Source organism: Macaca mulatta, chromosome 7 (genome assembly GCF_049350105.2).
Source record: "Macaca mulatta isolate MMU2019108-1 chromosome 7, T2T-MMU8v2.0, whole genome shotgun sequence".
In the NCBI taxonomy this organism is placed as follows: domain Eukaryota; kingdom Metazoa; phylum Chordata; class Mammalia; order Primates; family Cercopithecidae; genus Macaca; species Macaca mulatta.
In genome coordinates, this window is record NC_133412.1 from 123,379,550 (window position 1) to 123,402,054 (window position 22,505).

Below are 22,505 nucleotides of genomic sequence, written 5' to 3' on the forward strand. Positions count from 1 at the left end.
ATGTTGCCTAGACTGGTCTTAAACTCCTGGGCTCAAGTGATCCTCCTGTCTCTGCCTCCCAAAGTATTGGGATTACAAGTGAGAGCCCCCACACCTGGCCAGAAGCTTTTAATAAAGCACATAATACCAAGGGGCATTTATCGTATCCTGCTACAAAACACCTTGGCAAAAGTATTAAAAGTCTTAAAGTATACAAATACTCAGACCCAGGATTTCCACCCCTAGATTATTTCTTGAAATAATCAAGCTCTTACAAAGACTTCTATATGTGAATATTCCATGATAAATTATCACAGAAAAAAATCAGAAACAATTGTCCCATAATCTACCATTGGAATAAATTATGATTTATCCATGATAGAAAACCATGAAGCCATTAAAACCTTGTTTTTGAAGATAAGCTAATACAAAAATAGAAAGCTGTTTATGAGAAAAAGGCCATAAAAATCTATGTACAATATAATCTCAATTTTGTTATTAAAAATATATATGCAAAATATCTCCCTATTTTCTATATCTCCTGAATTTTCTTTTTTTTTTTTTTTTTTTTTTTTGAGACAGAGTCTGGCTCTGCTGCCCAGGCTGGAGTGCAGTGGCCGGATCTCAGCTCACTGCAAGCTCCGCCTCCCGGGTTCATGCCATTCTCCTGCCTCAGCCTCCCGAGTAGTTGGGACTACAGGCGCCCGCCACCGCGCCCGGCTAGTTTTTTGTATTTTTTAGCAGAGACGGGGTTTCACCGTGTTAGCCAGGATGGTCTCGATCTCCTGACCTCGTGATCCGCCCGTCTCGGCCTCCCAAAGTGCTGGGATTACAGGCTTGAGCCACCGCGCCCGGCCTGAATTTTCAATAGTACATGTTAAACACATATTTTATAGTTAAAAAAATAAAATACTGGGTTTTTTTTTGAGACAGAGTCTCACTCTGTAGCCCAGCCTGGAGTGTAATGGTGCAATCTCAGCTCACTGCAAATTCCGCCTCCTGAGTTCAAGCGATTCTCCTGTCTCAGCCTCCCGAGTAGCTGAGATAACAGGCGTGCACCACCATGCCCAGTTAATTTTTGTATTTTTAGTAGAGACGGGGTTTCACCGTGTTGTCCAGGTTGGTCTCGAACTCCTGAGCTCAGGTGATCCACCCGCCTCAGCCTCCTAAAGTGCTGGGATTACAGGTGTGAGCCACCACACCTGGCCAAATTTAAGTTTTTGAAAGAGTTCTTCCCATATTATTTTATTATGGACTATCTAAAGGTGATTAGGACATTATTTGTATTTTTATATTTAAAATCCATCATTTGAGACTATCAATCAATGTGTCATTGAATAAATCCACTTGGAACTTCATTACATTTAGGTAAGTACATTACACGGCAGTGTAAGTCTCATATTCTTTACAAAATACTGATATATTTTCTAATATAAGCCTAGGATTCACATATATCACACTCATATATTAACTAATATATCAACATATATGCTAATGTATTTATATCACTGTGTTTAAGAAGCAAGGATGAATTCATAAATAATTTAATAAAAATGATAGATGACAGATGAAATTTCTTTTATGCTAATTTTATCATCCCCAAGAAAAATGAAAATGTTAAGCCTAAAACTTACCTCAAAGGTATGGTCTAGTCTGTATACTGACACTGAATTTACTGCACTGACTATCTCCAATACGCCATTGAAATTATTCAAATCTTGAAAAACTTGCAGAATTTCTATAACTCTACTTAGTACTGCAACCCGTTCTTCAAAATTTTCTGCTTCCACAATGCATCTAACAACAACAAAAATTCATAGCTTAGAAAAGTTTCTTCACCTCATTTAGAAAACAAGATAATTATGTGTAGCCAGAATTTTAGCTTAAATATGACTTAATACTATGGCTATTAGGAAGTTGTAAGAGTAAATTAAAACTTACTTTTCAAACCAGAGGGTGAGATTTGTGGTATGGCGAATCATTTTTAATAAATTTGGAGAATTTATTTCTTTATCTTCTTTGGTCCACACACTTCCTACAAGTTCAGATGGTTGAACTTTCCTATGGAATTAAAAATCAGGGCAATTTAATCTATAAAGGATTAGTATTACTTAAAGATCTTCTAAAACTTAACAAGAAAAAGACAATTAACCCAAAAGATAGATGAACACATATATGAACAAGTAATTCAGAGAGGAATAGACCCAAATAGGTATAAACACGAAAACATACTTCATCCCTTACTCTGGGAAAAAAACATAAAACCACAATGAAATCCCATTTTACTCTTATTAGATGAACAAAAGTCTGATAATTCAAGGCCGGGTGCAGTGGCTCATGCCTGTAATCCCAGCTTTGCGAAGCCGAGGCAGGCGGATCACCTGAGGTGAGGAGATTGAGACCAGCCTGACCATCATGGAAAAACCCTGTCTCTGCTAAAATACAAAATTAGCCAGGCATGGTGGCGCATGCCTGTAATCCCAGCTACTTGGGAGGCTGAAGCAAGAGAATCGCTTGAACCCAGGACACGCAGGTTGCGGTGAGCTGAGATCGCACCATTGCACTCCAGCCTGGGCAACGAAAGCAAAGCTCTGTCTCAAAAAAAAAAAAAAGAAAAGAAAAGAAAAGAAAAAGGAAAAAAATGTCCGATAATTCCAAATGAGTAAAAATATAATGAAACAGGAACACCAATACGGAAGTAAAAATTGATACAACCGCTTTGTAAAACAATTTGGCAAGATCTCATAGTACTGAAGAGATACATACTGGATGACTCAGCAATTCGACTCTTAAGTATGCATATATCCTAGATAAACTCCGACACAAATTTATAAGAGCCAGGTGCAGCAGCTCATGCCTGTAATCCCAGCACTTTGGGAGGCTGAGGCGGATGCATCACTTGGCGTCAGGAGTTTAAGAACAGCCTGGCCAACAAGGCGAAACCCCGTCTCTACTGAAAATATAAAAAAATTAGCTGGGCGTAGTAGTGCGTGCCTGTAGTCCCAGCTACTTAGGAGGCTGAGGCAGGAGCATCGCTTGAACCTAGGAAGCAGAGGTTGCAGTGAGCCGAGATCATGCCACTGCACTCCAGCCTGGGCAATAGAGTGAGACTTGGTCTCAAAACAAACAAACAAAAAACAAAGTTATAAGAAAACGTTTACAAGAATGTTAGTGAAGCATTATTTGCAAGAGTGAATAGAGGCTCATCATCCAAAGACTGGATAAATTGTGGAGTATAAATATAATGGAACACTACACAGCATCTATTAAGCTAACTAGAACTATATTCATTCACTTGAACAAATGCCAAAAACAATTTAAGTAAACAGCATGTTGCAGAATGACATGTAAGTATATGCAGTTTAAAAAATGTGTGAAACAAGCTGAGGTGCAGTGGTGTGCACCTATCATCCCAGCTACTTGGAAGGATGAGGTGGGAGGATTGCTTGAGGCAAGGAGTTTGAGACTATCCTGGGCAACCATAATGAGATCCTATCTCAAAAAAATTAAATAAAAAAACCAGGCACAGTAGTTCCTCCCTGTAGTTTCTACTACTGAGAGACTGAGGTGGGAAGACTGCTTGAGCCTAGAGTTTGGGGCTGCAGTGAGCTATGATCATGCCACTGCACCCCAGCCTGTGTGACAGAGTGAGACCCCATCTTAAACAAACAACAACAATAAAAAACCAGTTGGGCACTATAGCTCACACCTGAAATCTTGGCATTTTGGGAGGTTGAGGTGGGAGGACAACTTAAGGCCAAGGTCAAGACCATCCTGGGCAACACAGCAAGACCTCATCTCTATGAAATTTTTTTAAAAAAATTAGCCAGGTATGGTGGTGCATGTCTGTAGTTACTAGCTACTTGAGAGGCTGAGGAAAATTGCTTGAGCCCAGGAGTTCAAGGCTACAGTGAGCTATGATTGTGCCCCTGCACTCCAGCCTGGGCAACAGAGTGAGACCCTGTTTCTTAAAAAAAAAAAAAAAGTATACAACAATGCTATATATTGTTTATGAATCTCTGTGTATGTATATAAATTATAAAAACATAAAGAGAAATAGTAAACATCAAATTCAGGGTGGTGGTGATTTCTTAGGGGAAAGAGAGCAATAAGACTGGGGAGAATTATACAAAGGATTTCAATTTTATCTAAAATGTTTTTGTTGTTCATGAATATTAATTATATTATTTCCTATATTTTTTGAATGCCTGAGTATTTAATTAAAATTCAGACAGAAGAGCAGATTAAATCATTGTATACAGTGAGTCAGAATTACATAATTTAAAAATTGGCCAAGTACAGTGGCTCACGCCTGTAATCCCAGCATCTGGGAGGCCAAGGCAGGAGGATTGCCTGAGGCCAGGAGTTTAAGGCCAGCCTGGGCAACACAGTGAGACCCTATCACTATTTTTTTTTTTAACTGACCGGTGGCATTGCCATCAATGGCCTACAGACTTGGTTACTCATTAAAAAAACATTTTTTCATCAGTAGATTTGTGTACAAATAAGTACTTGCTAACAGTTTCTGAAATGTTTTCTTAAAGTGGCTCTATTATTTCATCAGAAATTCAGTTTACAAGACTGGGTGCGGTGGCTCATGCCTGTAATCCCAGCACTTTGGGAGGCTGGGACAGGTGGATCCCTGGAGGTCAGGAATTCATGACCACCCTGGCCAACATGGTGAAACCCCATCTCTACTAAAAATACAAAAAATTAGCCAGGCATGGTGGCACACACCTGTAATCCCAGCTACTCGGGAGGTTGAGGCAGGAGAATCACTTGAACTTGGGAGGCAGAGGTTGCAGTGAGCCGAGATTGCGCAACTGCACTCCAGCCTGGGTGACAGAGCAAGACTCCATCCCCCCCTCAAAAAAAAGGAATTTAGTTTACAAATGATGTCAATATTGGGTATTTTTCTATGTCCTGAAAGTAGGTCCACATAAAGTGATGTGCTTTTTTTCTGATGTCCATTCATGTAAAACAATTACATTGTGAGAAAAAACATAATGCAGTACTATTTGCTTTTTTTTTTTACCTCAAGTAATAAGTACCTTCATTTCTACCTACCACAAATCCCACAACATAAACAAAGCTACCTGGATTCTAAATTACTTAAAATATAACATAACATTTTGAGTCAAGTCTGGTTCTGAATGGCATAGCCAGTGCAAACTAAGCAAATTCTAAAGAACATAAAGTAAACATAATATAGTAAAGGTACCTTACTATATTACCTATTATCACTAAATTTTATATAGTCTTGCTTTTCCCTGTGTAATCTTTATTTAAAAATTGGCTGCTTAATTCCTTGAGAATATTTTTATTTTATTTTTGAGATAGGGTCTCACTCTGTCATTCAAGCTGGAGTGCGGTGGCACGATCTTGGCTCACTGCAGCCTCGACCTCAAGTGACCTTCCCACCTCAGGCTCCTGGGCAACTGGGACTACAGGCCCGAGCTGCCATGCCTGGCTATTTTTTGCAGTTTTTGTACGACGGAGTTTGCCATGTTGCTCAGGCTCGTCTTGAACTCCTGGTCTCAAGTGATCTGCCCACCTCAGCCCCTTAAAGTACCGGGGTTATAGGCATGAGCCATCATGCCCAGCCAAGCATATTTATATTTTAAAAGGGGGCTCCTATACTACTCACAATTGTGATACGGAATCAACCTAAATGTCCAATAACAGATTAATGAATAAAGAAAATGTGGTATATATACACAATGGAACACTATTCGGCCATAAAAAAAGAATGAAAGCCCATCATTCAAGGCAACATGGATGAGCCTGGAGGACCTTATGTTAAGCAAAATAAATCAGGCACAGAAAGAAAAATATAACATGTTCCCATTCATATATGAAAACTAAAAAAATTACGAACTTATGGAAGTAGAGAGTAGAACTGCAGGTATTAGTGGCTGGGAAGGATTTGGAGGAGGGGAAAACAGGTTGGTGTAGAAAAGTTTTTGATGGAATAATAGTAGTGACATTTTTTGACAGAGAGCTGTTACATGCAAGGCCTGTACCCTTCGCAAGAGCCTGAGATGTAAATGAGAAAAGAAAACCCATCTCACACAATATTCTATTCATTTAGCTGCTAAGGGCCTAGCATCCATACTAACTGACTTGACTGACTGACCTCAAACTAAACCAAGGTGAGAAAGTATTAGGAGCTGGAGACAGGTGGTAGACTTGAAAATCTTCTTCCTGCCATTCCTCTTGTGATGGATTGCTAGTCCCCAGTCTAGGCCTAAATAGTGATATAAGACTTTTACTTGCAGGGCAGACTAGTTAAAAACTGTGCTATGACCTTTCCTCTAAGCCCATGAGAGTAGATGAGGTATTTTTAAGCACTCATGAATAATGTGCAAAATGTTTTGAAAATACGTAATGTTCAAGGTTCTTAAAAATAAAGCAAGAAATTAACATTAATTGTCTACCTGTAGAGATCAGACTCCAAAAGTGTCAGCTGACGTGCAATTTCTATTGGATGAAGTGTCATGAGATCAAATGTTTCAAACTGTCCTGGTTTGCTGATATGCCATTCAATTGCTGGAGGTGGACTTTCAAAGGTAATATTATGGCTTATTCCGTTTGCCTGAGCTTGCTTCTTCCTCTTGATGATCTTAGCGATTGACTCTACCCATTTCTTCATAGCTTTCCCTGGAAAAAGAACACATAAACAAAAATGTCTTTTACTTGACACACATGACTACAAATCTTCATTTAATCCTTAACTTTTGCCCAGCCTCAACAATTACCAATACACGGCCAATTTTTATTTTATCTAACCCTAAATATGACAGAACATATGTTATTCTGAAACAAATCCAAGACATCATATTTCATTCATATTTAAGCATCTTTAAAACACTCTTTAAAGTAATAACCACAACACCATTATCACACATAAAACTGACAACTTCTTAATACATTGTTGTCTTCAAGAATTTTGTCACTGTTCACATTTCTCTGATTATTTTCCTTTTTTTTTTTTTTGAGACAGGGCCTTGCTCTGTGGCCCAGGTTGGAGTGCAGTGGTGCAATCTCAGCTTACTGCAACTTCCATGTTGCAGGCTCAAGCGATCCTCCCACCTCAGCCTCCCGAGTAGCTGGGACTGCACATACCACCACACCTGGTCAATTTTTGTTTTTTTTTGGTTTGTTTTTTTTTTTGAGATGGAGTCCCACTCTGTCACCCAGGCTGGAGTGCAAAGGCGTGATCTCAGCTCACTGCAACCTCTGCCTCCCGGGTTCCAGCAATTCTCTTGCCTCAGCCTCCTGAGTAGCTGGGATTACAGGCACACGCTACCACACCCAGCTAATTTTGTTGTATTTTTAGTACAGATGGGGTTTCACCATGTTGGCCAGGCTGGTCTCGAACTCCTGACCTTGTGATCCGCCCGCCTCGGCCTCCCAAAGTAATGGGATTACAGGCATGAGCCACCGCGCCCGGCCTAATTTTTGTATTTTTAGTAGAGACGGGGTTTCTCCATGTTGCCCAAGCTGGTTTTGAACTCCTGGACTCAAGTGATCTGCCTGCCTTGGCCTCCCAAAGTGTTGGGATTACAGGCATGAGCCACTGCGCCCGGCCATATTTTCTTATAGTTAGTCTGAAAAGGGATCTGAACAAGAAGGCACGTATTGCATTGAGTCAATGTGTCTCAAGTCTCCTTTAATCTACAGGTTACTGCTTTATTGCATATTTTTGCTTGCACTTTGTGGAAGAAATTGTCATTTGCCATGTTTTTCTGTCCTCTATATTTTCTGTAAAGTGAGATATAGTGACTTGGTCTGATTCAAGATTAATTTTATGACACAAATACTTGCCAAGAATACTTCTAACAGGAGGCATATCTAGTTACCTTTTTGCGATGTCACCCATCCACTCGTGACAATTCCCTGGGTTTATTATTTTACTAGGAACTGAGAAATGTGATATTCTACCATTCCTTCTTCACTTACTAGTTGAAATACTTCCACAAAAATAAACTTTTCCTCATGAACAACTTTGGACATTAACATAACCATTTACTTAATTTATTCTAGTGTGTGTGTGTATTTTAGAAGCTTCTTAGATTGTGTCTAATCCAGTGTTCTCACTTAGAATATAAATTTTCGTTTTTTGTTTGTTTTGAGACAGGGTCTGACTCTGCCCAGGCTTGTGTGCAGTGGCGCAATTTCAGGTCACTGCAGCCTCGAGCTCTGGGCTTAAGTGATCGCTTCACCTCAGCCTCCTGAGTAGCTGGGACTACAGGCGCATGCCACCATGCTTGGCTATTTTTTGTATTTTTTGTAGAGACTGGGTTTTGCCATTTTGCCCAGACTGGTCTCAAACTCCTGGGCTCAAGCAATCAGCCCACCTCTGCCTCCCAGAGTGCTGGGATATTCTAGGTGTGAGCCATTGTACTGGCCTAGAATACAATTTGAAAATGTAGTATTATGAAAATTTTAAGGCACACATTAAAATGTATCATAAACATCTCAAATTAGAAACAAAGGAATAACATTCTTAACTTTAAATAATATTCCCCTTAAAGAACAAGTAGAACACGAAATAAGTTACACTTGTTATAGTATTTGTAATGCCCTATAATGTCAAATAAAACATAAGTGTTCTTGATTCAGTAATATACATTTGATGACACATTTGTTTAAATGTTCATGGCCTAGGATTTCATTTCTTGGGCTATGATTCTGAAACTTAAAGTAGAAAACTCCTCTCTTTCAGATTTCAGAAATACACCAAAAACATTTCAGAAGACGTAAATATTATAAGAAAGCTGTTAATCATTAAAATTAAAGAAAAAGATTAAAGAAAGTAAGAAAACATAAAATTACACATATTTTATTCAGTTGAAGAAATGGCAACCTTGCAATGAGATAAAATTAAATAGCTTAAATTTATTAAAGAGGACTTTTGACTTCTTTAAAAGAAATATTCTCCTCAAAAACTTGAAAAGGCAAAGTTCTGAGACCTCAGATGATTCTAAACATATATGAGCTTCTTGCCATCTATAAAAAACATTCCAAATTTTATTTCAGCTTTTTAAAAATGAAAAATGCTGGCCAGGCATGGTGGCTCATGCCTGTAATCCCAGCGCTTTGGGTAGCTGAGGCAGGTGGATCACCTGAGGTCAGGAGATCGAGACCAGCCTGGCCAACATGGTGAAATACCATCTCTACTGAAAATACAAAAATTAGCCAGGCGTGATGGCATGTGCCTGTACTCCCAGCTACTTGGGAGGCTGAGGCAATAGGATCACTTGAATCTGGGAGGCGGAGGTTGCAGTGAGCTGAGATGGCACCGCTGCACTCCAGCCTGGACAACAAAGCAAAGTTGTTTCAAAAAAAAAAAAAAAAAAAAAGGAGAAATGTTTTAGTTTCTTAAAGTCACACAGATTTGAACATAAACTCATGTGCAATATAAGATTCAATCAAACCTTTAAATAATATACCTCTTACACTTGAAATGAAGGATTCTAGTCTTTCAAGCAATTCCAAATCTCTTTCAAAGTCATAAAAATGATGTTCAACCCAATGCCGAAATACATTTAAGATCCTGATAAAATGGAAAGAAACACATTTTAGTGAAACAAGTGTTCAATTACACTTCTTCCTTCTCTAATGCCATGATGATAGCTTTATATACAAGAGTCAACATAATACTCAAAGACTCTCTAATTTGTATTTAATTAATACCTTAAGTGCTTCAATGACAAGAGGAGAGTAGGTCTCCAAACTGTGTATTATTTATTAATAAAACGTATACTTTTAACATATTTATAAGCATAAAAATAGTGGTTTCTGTACTTCCCATTTATGTTAAAGTACCTTTTCTTTATTCATATGTAGAAAACTTATGCTTTATATTACAAAAGCTATTGTAAGTTCATAAAAAGCACTTTTAAGATTTAAATTTTGATATTTTTTCATATCAAATGGAAAACCAACTAAGATGCTTAAAATGGAAAACCAACTAAGATGCACTATATCTGGTTTTAAATTCAAGTACTATCATCAAATTTCTTTCTTTTTTTTTGAGACGGAGTTTTGTTCTTATTGCCCAGGCTGGAGTGCAATGGTGCGATCTTGGCTCACCGCAACCTCCAACTTCCGGGGGTTCAAGTGATTCTCCTGCCTGAGCCTCCCAAGTAGCTGGGATTACAGGTGCCCGCCACCATGCTGGGCTAACTTTTGTATTCTTAGTAGAGATAAGGTTTCACCATGTTGACCAGGCTGGTCTCGAACTCCTGACCTCAGATGATCTGCCCATCTCGGCCTCCCAAAGTGCTGGGATTATAGGCATGAGCTACCATGCCCAGCCTATCATCAAATTTCTATGTAATCTACACATAAACCTACAGTCTCTTATTTCATTTCAAAAGAAAAAAATAGAAGAACTGTTTTGTTTTACAGTATCACAAATATGATTACCTATAACAAAGAGAGATTTAATCAACCTTGCCAATGGAAAGGAAAGGAAAGACAAGGGGAGAGGGAAGAGGAGGAAAATGGAGGAGGAAGAAAGGAAAGGGAAAGAGAAAGGGAAGGAAAAAAGGAAGAAAAGAAGGAAACTAGTAGGCAAGCCATGGAGAGAAAATATTTGTAAAATGTTTATCTGACAAAGGACTGGCGTTCAGTCCTACCCAATTTACTCCTACAACTCAGTAATAAAAAGACAAGTGTCTCAATAAAAATTAGACAGAGGACTTGAACAGATTCTCCACAAAATAAGTATGAATGAAATACCGCTACACCCAACAGTATGGGTAAGGCACAAAGACTGACATTACTAAACATTGATGAGAATATGAAGCAACTAGAACATTGTTGGTGAGAATGTTTGGGACGTTTTGGCAGTTTCTTTCAAACCTAAACACACACATATCTTATGACCCAGCCACTCCACTCTGAGTTATTTACCCAAGAAAAGTGAAAAATATTCACAGTAAGACTGGTAAGATAAAGTTCACAGCGGCTTTATTCATAATAATAAAAAACTAGAAAAAGCCCATGTATCTTTCAGTGGGAAAATTAATAAACTGGTATATTCATATAATAAAACACAACCTCGTAATAAAATAAACCATTGATATACAAGCAAAACCATGGATGAAATTCAAAAGCATATTAAGTGAAAGAAGACACAACATTGAGTTTGTAAGAATGCATTTATGTAAGACTCTAAAGCAGGTAAAACTAATCTATGGAGGGAGAAATTGGAACACTGCCTTTGGGCGTGGGAACAAAACTGATGAGAAGGAACGTAAGGGAACTTTCTGGGGTGTAGTAACATTCAATATCGTGAAAGGTGTTTGGATTATAGAGATGCATGTGTTAAAACTCAACAGAAGTACACTTAAGATGTGTGTACCTTCTGTCTTCAGTGGAAGCAAGAAAAAATGTATTTCATTAAATGCACATTTTAGAACAAAAGAAAAACAAACACTGAACTGTTAATGACACACAAGTTGAAGTATTTAAGGAGTGTACTTCAAAATTCATATAAAAATTAATGAATGAACTGATAGATGAATGATAAATGAACAGATACATGAATAGCTATGAATAGATGAATACATATCTAGGTGGAGGGTTTAGGGTGTTCATTTTAAAATTCTCAATTTTGCTGTATGTTAAAATTTTTCATAATAAAATGTTAGAAAAATTACTACCATCCATTTTACTAGAAATCTTTCAATATTTATATAACAGGTTTAATAACTTGGCCTGGATTTCAGAGTTTTCAACTCCATCCAATTCCATATAGGTAATCTCATCTACTACTTCTTGCATTCAATGCTTACATTCCTCTCAGGTCAATGTCCTTACCTGTGTCCTCAGCACACCATTCTTATTTCTGCCTTCTTACCTTTCTTCATACTATTTCCCATGACCCTGAATACCTACAATCACCTTTCTACCTATCTAAAGCCTATACATCCTTTAGGGGCAATCTCAGATTTTACCTTCTCCAAGATGCCTTCCCTAGTTACTCTGGTCTAATCTTTGCTATTCCTGAAATTTTATAGGGTTGTATTTTTTCTAAGTCACTTAAACACTCAAAGTAGAACAATACATAACTGTTTCATGTGCCTTTTTCCCCCAGTAAGGTCCCCAATAAAGCCATAATATCATGACAGTCTGTTATTTTTGTACTTAGCATAGTTATAAGTACAGGACTGAGAATACAGCAAATGCTTAGAAATACATACTTAAAGAGCTTATATGACTGAGAATCAAATATCATACTCCCACCTCTACCCCACCCAATAGCAACCTCATAAATGTATGTCTCATATCAAGGGATTTCATGTGAGTGTAGATAAGTACAAATGCATCACAGCTAGCAGAAAAAACTAATTACTTATTTATTGCTGATACATAAATAATCTCATCTTCTTATACAAAGAATGACATGTTAAAAGTTTTAGTGAAAGACATACAGCTGGGAGCACTATCATTCTTCTAAAACTGCATTTATTTGTGGCAATTATCCTGGGAAATAAATAACTAATATACTCAGTTCCAAAATTACAATTTATTGGTCAACAGTAAACAAGGACACTTGAAATTTACAGAGAAAAAATTTAGATTATATATAATTAATAAGATAACTTGGTTTCCAATGGAAGGGGGTATATAATACTTTGGTTACTTGGACTGTAAAGAGGGCTAATCAAAGGATTAGCTCTAAGGATTAGCAATTTTCAATGCTTAGTGGTAAACACACACACACACACACATACACACACACACACACAGACTAAGAAAATCAGACATGAGTCCTGCCACTCTCTTCATATAACTTAGCTCAAATTACTTAATCTTGCTAGGTTTCAATTTCCTTATATATAAAGTAGGAATAGTAATCATGTTGTAAGAATGAGATTAAAAAGATAAAACATTTAGGGTAATCCCTGGCACATAGTAGTATTTATTAACTGGAAGCTTCTATAATCAAATACATTTTTAGAAATTATTGCAATGGTTTCTTAAACAAATGTCTATATATTTTGTGAGAGATAAGTGGGAAAACGGCTAGAACTTCCACACTTCCACACTTCCACAAATATTATAAATTGTAAAAAAGCCAGGATTACTATATGATCACAAAGGGAAATGAAGGAAAAAAGTGTGAAAAAAGGTTGACAGCAGGCAAGCTCATATGAAATTTTATAATTTTTACTTACTATAACAAATAGGTATCCTGCTACGTAAGCATAACATATCACATGCCAGAGATATGTGATGCAAATACAGGATATTTCAATGGTTGAATTTCTTCAGGGTATTTAAGAATACCTTCACTGAGAAAGAACTTTTTTAGTTTTACTTAACTGTTGTGAAGTTAAAAATATTACCTATATTTGAATTAAAAGCTGAGAACTTTCGTGTTAACTATATATTGAAAACTGACACATAAAATATGTATACATATATATAAAATATTCAAACCAAACCTAAGTTGTACTGGTTGGACGTATTCCTTGCGAAATCTTTTAAGGTCTGCACTGATTGGCTGCTCGCCTTTCTCTATTGCCAGTTTGTCTGCGTCAGTAGGTTCTGGCTCTGGGATTTCAAACCTAAGAAGAAAAGCAAAAGGAGAAAAATCTGTTCATACATAATGAAAATACAAGGAGGAAAACATTGTGACCAAGCAACCTTCTTTCCTACCACTTCCATGAAAAGTGGATTACTGTTAAACTTCCCTTAAGGTATGGTATACTACAAAAAACTGTCCTTTGGCTATACAAAACTAAGGTTTTGTATTCTTACTTTCATAAAAACTAAAGTTTTGCTTTTTAGCACTGATCAATACGGAAAAGGTCCAGTGGAAAGAGCCAAGGAAAGAATTCATAAGCAATTTAAAGAACATGATAGAAATGGCTTACTTAATCTGTCTTTAATATTTATATTATTAAAATGAAAGTAGGCTAATAAATTTTTTTTTTTTTTTTTTTTTTGAGATGGAGTCTCGCTCTGTCGCCCAGGCTGGAGTGCAATGGCACGATCTCGGCTCACTGCAAGCTCCGCCTCCCGGGGTCAAGCAATTCTCTGCCTCAGCCTCCTGAGTAGCAGGGATTACAGGCACGTGCCACCACGCCCGGCTAATTTTTGTATTTTTAGTAGAGACGGAGTTTCACCAACTTGGCCAGGCTGGTGTTGAACTCCTGACCTCGTGATCCACCCACCTCGGCCTCCCAAAGTGCTGGGATTACAGGCGTGAGCCACCGCACCCAGCCATAAATTTCTTTAAATGAGTACAAATTCAAAGAGAGGGCCAAAACTGAATATTTAACAATATTTAAATAATTTACCTAAGTGGATAAGATAAAAATTAAAAAAATTGCTCAAAACATAGGAAATACAGCTAAACTATAAGTCTAACAAGTGTGCTTTCTTTTTCTGGACATGGAAACAGAACTAAGTAGATCTTTATAGCACATTACACTGATTCAGTCTGGTAAATTTAGTTTCATAAAACAACATAGTGATAGAGATCTAGAATTATATCTTGATAATACAGTTGATAAGCTTTGGTATAAGTAATAAGTTTTAGTAAGTTTTAAAATGTAAAACAAAAAATCATTTTGGAGTTCAGATTCTACATTTTAAACTATAAAACATTTAAAAAAGTATACTATAAAACAAATAAAAAAAATTCAACCCAACACTGATTTTTAAAAGTTAATCATAATAAAGGAATTGCTGATTTTTTAGGTTTAATAATGATACCTGATTTAAAAAAAATAAGAGTCTATATTTTCTAGAGATACATAGACAAATATTTATAGATGAATTATGTTGTCTAGGATCTACTTCAAAACAATCATGGGGTGGGGTGTTTAAATTTGTAGGGAAACCGATGAAACAATGAGTTGATAATTACTGAAGGTGGCTGATGGATAAATGGGTTTATTATATTCTTCTATCTGCTCTTGTATATGTTGTGAAAGTTTTCATAACAAGTTTGTTTTAAAAGTGGAAAGTATTTGGCAAAGTAGTCTACAGTAAAAAAAAAAAAAGTGGTAAGTAGAAAAGTCTCTTTTAAGAAAGTATCATTTTATTACACAGAACAATATTCATTAAAATCTAGTGCTTTCATCCTCCAAAGTAGTCTTTCTGATTACCACTTGAAATTTTTTTTTTTTTTTTTTGGAGACGGAGTCTCGCTCTGTCACCCAGGCTGGAGTGCAGTGGCCGGATCTCAGCTCACTGCAAGCTCCGCCTCCTGGGTTTACGCCATTCTCCTGCCTCAGCCTCCTGAGTAGCTGGGACTACAGATGCCCCGCCACCTTGCCCGGCTAGTTTTTTTTGCATTTTTTAGTAGAGATGGGGTTTCACCGTGTTAGCCAGGATGGTCTCGATCTCCTGACCTCGTGATCCACCCGTCTCGGCCTCCCAAAGTGCTGGGATTACAGGCTTGAACCACCACGCCCGGCCCACCACTTGAAATATTTCTAAGAGCTGAAAAGATCTGTGTTATAAACAGATTTTGGGGAGTACTCTTATTTGAAGAGAATAGTAATACTGCCGATTTAATGCCAAATAAAATATGTTCAATAAGTACTTGAGTATTTATTAGGTACTAGGCACTTTACAAAATACAGTTAATTTTTCACAAAATGTCAATATAAGTGAAATACATATTTTTCTTACCGTTCAATCAGTAAGCTCAGCAATTCCTGTGGTTTACAAAATGAACGATATGTGGTAAGAAAAGTACGAACAAAATTGGGATCTGAAAAGGCAGAGCATAAAACAGGTTTCATGTTTAATGTATTCAGTTTAATTAACTCAAAGTACCATATTTGGAGGCCTTCCTCCCTTTTTCTTTTTACTTTGGCTCCTCAGATTGTGGCTCTTCCTGACAATCATGGTACTGGCAGGATACCATAGTATCCCTGCCATATACAGAGAAATACTGACATAGAGAATATACTATGGTATATTCTTAATAAACGAGAATTGTTTTCAAATTCGAAATTCATAAATACATATATTTTATGAATATTCAATAATTAATGAAGTTAACAATATTACATTTTTACACATTTAATTCCTTCTCTTATTTATTCTTTTTGTTTTTGCAGTATTTTTGTATTTTGGAGGCAATCCGTTTTTTCTCCAAGCCTCAAATATTTTTGAGCATCCTTAAAAAGCTTTTGGGTCCCAGGCCCTAGGTCAGCAGGTGTAATGAGTTTCACATACCTGCATACATATGATATGTTAACCTTTCAATTAACTTCACTACAGTTCCTCCTTTAATAATGGGGATGCCACTTCTACTTTGCAAGTTGTCTTCAAAAACAATGTTTTCCTCAGAGTCTTTTACTACAAAACGATATACTTCAGGACTTGGTAATCTCAGTGGTTGCTCATTTTCTTCTTTCAGTAATACTGAATCTAACATTCGATCTAGAGTACTACGATAATGAAGAGAAATAAGGGCTGCCATCCAGTTGTTTTTTTCTTCAGCAGACTTAGCAGCAAATACTACGCTGTTCTCATCTTTGGATACTAATTCAAAAGCATGCTTGCACTCACAAGTATCTTCTTTATCACAAATTTGTATTTTCCTCATGACAAATTTTTCTTTTAACCTGTATTCTGCACTACTGTAACCTGGAAGCCGAGTCTGGCCATGATTAGGTTTACAACTGATCATTAAGCCATCAAACAGAAAAATATGCCGTTCATGTTTGGCACCGATTCTTGTCAATGGTCCCTCCATAATGAATTCATTACAACACTGTCCAATATCTTTGCCTTCCCATCCATCGATATTTTTCTGAATTTCATTCATTTTTTTGATAGCCAGGTGTTTGCTTCTTAATTGGTGACTATAAAAAGGGCAAACAGGATCTCTAAAAAAAACAAACAAACAATAGAGCTTATTCAATAGCTAGGCAACCCAAATGGTTTCAAGCATAAACCATCTCAAATCATGTGAGAAAAATATTAAATAACCAATCAGTAGCTTTTACACACAGCATTTAGTTCTAACTTTGCCACTAAATAATACATCCCTCAATTTCATTATTATGAAAGAGAAGTACTACTGGCTCTATAAGAACTAAAATTACAAAAAATCCTAAATTTCTTTCATAGATTATACTTTTAAACATTTATTAAGTCTATCCTAATAATATAACAGTGCTAATCTTTTTATTTTTTATTTTTTTGAGACGAAGTCTTGCTCCTGTCCCCAGGCTGGAGTGCAATGGCATGATCTTGGCTCACTGCAACCTCTGCCTCCCGGGTTTAAGTGATTCTCCTGCCTCAGCCTCCCGAGTAGCTGGGATTACAGGTGCCTGCCACCATACCTGGCTAATTTTTGTGTTTTTAGTAGAGACGGGGTTTCACCATGTTGGCCAGGCTGGTCTCGAATTCCTGACCTCAGGCGATCTGACCACCTAGGACTCCCAAAAACGCTGGGATTACAGGCGTGAGCCACTGCGCCCAGCAGTGGCTTAAGACTAGGCTGGGTTGGCCAGGTGCAGTGGCTCAGACCTGCAATCCCAACACTTTGGGAGGCCAAAGCAGGCAGATCACCTGAGCCCAGGAGTTCAAGACCAGCCTGGGCAACATAGCAAAACCCTGTTTCAACAAAAAATACAAAAATTAGGCAGGTGTGGTGGCATGTGCCACCCAGCTAAGTCAGTCCCAGCTACTCCAGAGGGTTGAGGCAGGAGGACCACTTGAGCCCAAGAGATTGAGGCTGCTGTGAGCTGAGATCACATCACTGCTCTCCAGCCTGGGCAACAGAGTGAGACCCTGTCTCTTAGAAACAAGAAAAAAAGGTTGGGCACGGTGGCTTACACCTGTAATCCCAGCACTTTGGGAGGCTGAGGTAGGTAGATCATTTGAGGTCAGGAGTTCAAGACCAGCCTGGCCAACATGGTAAAACCCCATCTCTACTAAAAATACAAAAATTAGCTGGGCATGGTGGCGGGCTCCTGTAGTCCCAGCTACTTGGGAGGCGGAGGCAGTAGAATCACTTGAACCCAGGAGGTGAAGGTTGCAGTGAGCTGAGATTATACCACTGAACTCCAGCCTGGGCAATAGAGACTCCTTCTCAAAAAAAAAAAAAGGAAAGGAAAAGGAAAAAAGAGTAAAAAGAGTAAGTGACCAAGATAAAAGTATATAAAAGCACGACAAGCACAACTTTCAAGAATGTAACTATCACAAAAAGTCACACTTCTTTAGAAAACCAGGCATCAGAGACAGCGAAGTAAGCAGAGGCATTCACATTTTCAACACTTTGGAATTACCCAGGTCGGCGTCTAGGTGAATGCTGCTTGTAAATTCGGTCCATGCTACCTTGGAGATTCATGAGAGCAGTAATAGCTTGGTTCAAACATTCTCTGTCTTCTTGTTCTTCACTACATGCTTTCAATTGCTAAGAAAAAACAGAAAGAAAAATCAAAACTGCACTGTTTGATTCTTCTCCCAACTTTCTAGTAATAGAGAAAGCAGCAACAGATATTATCAACTCTAAATTAATTTTATATATACTTAATAAAAACAGCTATAATTTTATATATACCTACTGACCTCTCAAACCAACCCTCTTTCTTTTTTTTTGGAAACAGGGTCTCGCTCACTGTGGTCTTGAGCTCCTGGGTTCTAATGATCCTCCACTCTCAGCCTCTCAAGTAGCTGAGACCACAGGCGAATGCCACCACACCCAGCTAATTTTTAAAATTTCTGTAGAGACAGGGTCTTGCTATGTCTCCCAGGCTGGTCTTGAACACCTGCTCAAGCTATGCTTCTGCCTCTACCTCCCAAAGTGCTGGAATTACAGGTGTGAGCCACCAGGCCTGGCCCAACCCTCTTTCTATAAATATAAACACAATAACACAATACAGATATAAACTAACATGAGCATAGCAATCAGGAAAAAAACAAACAAAACAAAAAAAAAACAACTGTAAAAACCATTTGGACATTTTATTTTTATTTTCTATTTTTTTTGAGACAGGGTCTCACTCACTCTGTCACCCAGGCTGGAGTACAGTGGCAGGGCTAACTGCAGCCTCGACCTCCTGGGCATAAGGCCTCCTGAGTAGCTGGGATCACAGTAGCATGCCACCACATCCAGTTAATTTTTTTTGAGGAGTCTCATTCTGTCGCCAGGCTAGAGTGCTGTGGCGCCATCTTGGCTCACTGCAACCTCCAACTCCCTGGTTCAAGGGATTCTCCTGCCTCCGCCTCCTGAGTAGGTGGGATCACAGGCATGCGCCACCATGTCTGGCTACTTTCTGTATTTTTAGTAGAGATGGGGTTTCACTATGTTGGCCAGGATGGTCTCAATCTCCTGACCTCGTGATCCACCTGCCTTGGCCTCCCAAAGTGCTGGGATTACAGGCGTGAGCCACTGCGCCCAGCCCAGCTAATTTTTTTATTTTTATTTTTATTTTTTGTAGAGACAGGGTCTCAGTAGGCTGGTCCCAAACTCCTGGGCTCAAGCTATCCTCCCACCTCTGCCTCCCAAAGTGTTGAAATTACAGGCGTGAGCCATTGTGCCAGGCTATATTTTCCAAATATACTAAAAAAGTTTAAAACATCTAAAGCATGAAGCTTACAACTTACTTTTATTCATTAGTGACTATGAATAGAGAAAATAAGATAAATAACTATAAACTATTTCATATTCTCTAATGATTACTTTGTTTTAGCAATTTCAAAAAGTTTACAAATCTTTGTTATATAACATAATCAAGTGTACTAACTTTTAACACTTCAATCCATCATAAACTTTTCTGTAAACTGCATCTCTCAAAGGATTCCACTGCTGTTTGACAACATGAAATTCAACCATTCTAGTAAATGTCAAGAAACCATGAAAATTAACATTCTATCTCAACCTTTAAGAAGTAAGATTTAGAAACTGACTTATTAATCCCTAAAACTCTGGCTCTATTTCATTTGCCCCAAAATTTTCTCTTGTATTTCACTGTCAGAAAGAAAGAAAATTTACTTACAGTAAATAATTCAGAGTGGACTGTATTGTGCTCCAATGTTTTGACTTTTTTTTTTTTTTTTTTTTTTTTTTGAGACAGGGTCTCACTCTGTCACCCAGACTAGAGTACAGTGAGGTGATCATGGCTCACTGCAGCCTTGCCTCAACTTCCTGGACTCAAGTGATCCTTCCATCTCAGCCTCCCAAGTAGCTGGAACTATAGATGTGTGCCACCATGCTTGGCTAATTTTTAAAAAATTTTTTCTGTAGAGGTGGAGTCTCGCTATGCTGCCCAGGCTGCTCTCAAACTGTTTTAATCTTTTTGAAAGAAGAATTCAAACTGGAGCATCATATAGATATTATATATATTATGTATTTATAAATATATATTTATGCAAGGATATGGGGAATTAGATCACTTCAGAAAATTTTTAAAAACTTAAATCTATTTTGTGATCTTAAACTAACTTATTAGAGATTTTGTGATAAATTAAAATTTTCCTTATATTCCAAGAGCAATCTCAAAAGCATTCAGCAATGGTTCCCTTTCCTCAGCAAATAACTAACTGGATATTGTTTGAGAACTTTGTCCATTACCTTTTATTTATATGTCTTAGAAATTATTCTCTACATGAAGCGCAGAGCCATTTGATTTTATTTCAAGATACATGTAGAGATCTTGTCATCAAGAGATTAGCAACATAAATAATGTAAATGACTATCATTAGAAGTAATACCTTAATCTCTAGAGTAAGCAATAGAAAGGATGGAAGCAAAGTCAAAATATCAGAAAGTTTGAAAAGGGATCTGTGCTTGGTTATTCTGACTTCTACAGGTGAAAGTTACTGGCAAAATCACTTATTTTGCTGCTTTAAAGATTTCTTACAGAGTCTTCTTTAAAGATTTCTTATAGAAAGAGTCTACTCAGCTCCACTCTAAAATATTTCTTTAATAAATATGAATGTTGATGATATCAAATGCTTAATTAGAACTGTTTTATTCTTATTGTTTTTGTTGATCCAAATATCTAAATTATCACCAGTAGTGAGATTCTACCAAAAAGGTATGAGGATACCAAACTTTCATTGTCTACTTGGTCTTAATGCTGCTCAAACTCTTCCACGCGTCATTTTTAAATAATCATGTAATAATTATAAGCTGTAAAGGAGGACAAAATTGAGGATATTTAGAGTGGGATTTCCTGGTAATGGAGGTATATTAAACAATGGCTCTGTTTGGCAAAATAATCCAATAATTTGCTAAATATTTCTTGAATTTTCAGCAGTGAGGTTTGCTAAACATCATATTAATGAATATCCAACTAATATTCTACAAATACTTAAAAGAATGTATTCCAAACATCTTACACAGAAATTACTAGGCCAGGCAAGGTGGCTCACACTTGTAATCCCAACATATTGGGAGGCCAAGGCGGGAAGATCACTTAAGCCCAGGAGTTCAAGACCAGACTGAGCACATGGCGAAACCCTGTCTCTACAAAAAATACAAAAATTAGCCAGGCGTGGTGATGTGCACATGTAGTCCCAGCTATTTGGGAGGCTGAGGTAGGAGGATGATCTGATCATGCGAGGTAGAGAATACAGTGAGCCGAGATTGTGCCATTACACTCCAGTCTGGGTGATAGAGTGAGACTCCGTTTCCCCCCTCCGCAAAAAATGAAAATAAAAATAAAAAACACAAAAATAAAAATACAAAACAATTAGCTGCACATGGTGGTGCACGCCGGTAATCCCAGCTACTCGGGAGACTGAGGCATGAGAATCACTTGAACCTGGGAGGCGGAGCTTGCAGTGAGCCGAGATCGCACCACTGCACTCCAGCCTGGGTGACAGGGGAAGACTGTCTCAAAAAAAAAGAAAAAGAAAAAAAGAAAAAGAAAAATTACTGTACTGAACTATGTGCAAATAAGTAATGCACTTTCATGCCCCTGTTAGCTTTCTACATATCAGTCTTTAACCTCCTCATCCACCTGGTGAATTTAGCTGCTAGGACACAGTTGAAATGCTTCCTCTTGAAGATGCCTTCTGATTATGCCTTTTCCCTCTTAAATTTTTTCTTTTGAAATACCAAATTTATAGAACAGTTGTAGTAAAAGTAACACAAATAACTCCTGTAATACTCTGAATCACCAATTTTTAACATTCTGTCACATGCTTCATCATTCTGTGTGCCAGTGTGTGCAGACTGTTTTTTCAGTAGTTTGTGATACTATCCATTCAGTTCCTTGCACAGGAAGGGGGACTATCGCTGAATGGTTTTGCAGTAGTTTTTGAAATATAAAGAAATGTCAAATGTATCACAAATTACTCTCAACTAGTATCACTCTCCTTTACTCCTTTAATGTTTCTAATAGTTCATCTTACAACAAGGATTTTGTTTTACAGAATCACGGTATAGTGATCAACTTCAGGAAATTTAACACTGATTAATCTGTAATCTCATCTATAGTGTATATTCCAATTTTGCCAATTGTTCTAATAACATCCTTTAAGGTAATATTTTCCCCCAAAACAGGAACTGGTCCATGATGCACTAA

At 37.6% G+C, this 22,505-nt stretch overlaps 1 protein-coding gene across 3 annotated transcripts in view; it reads right to left on the reverse strand.

Annotated features, from left to right (window-relative positions):
- The window catches only part of SOS2 (SOS Ras/Rho guanine nucleotide exchange factor 2), a 113,784-nt gene that overhangs the window by 26,669 nt on the left and 64,610 nt on the right, over positions 1 to 22,505 (reverse strand). For all 3 annotated transcript variants that reach the window (XM_077938030.1, NM_001260585.1, XM_077938029.1), the window contains 8 exon segments: positions 18,258 to 18,385; positions 16,195 to 16,850; positions 15,643 to 15,724; positions 13,443 to 13,565; positions 9,435 to 9,538; positions 6,417 to 6,639; positions 1,921 to 2,040; positions 1,614 to 1,776 (listed from right to left, as the gene is read on the reverse strand). In XM_077938030.1, coding sequence (XP_077794156.1) covers positions 1,614 to 1,776; positions 1,921 to 2,040; positions 6,417 to 6,639; positions 9,435 to 9,538; positions 13,443 to 13,565; positions 15,643 to 15,724; positions 16,195 to 16,850; positions 18,258 to 18,385 — 1,599 coding nt within the window.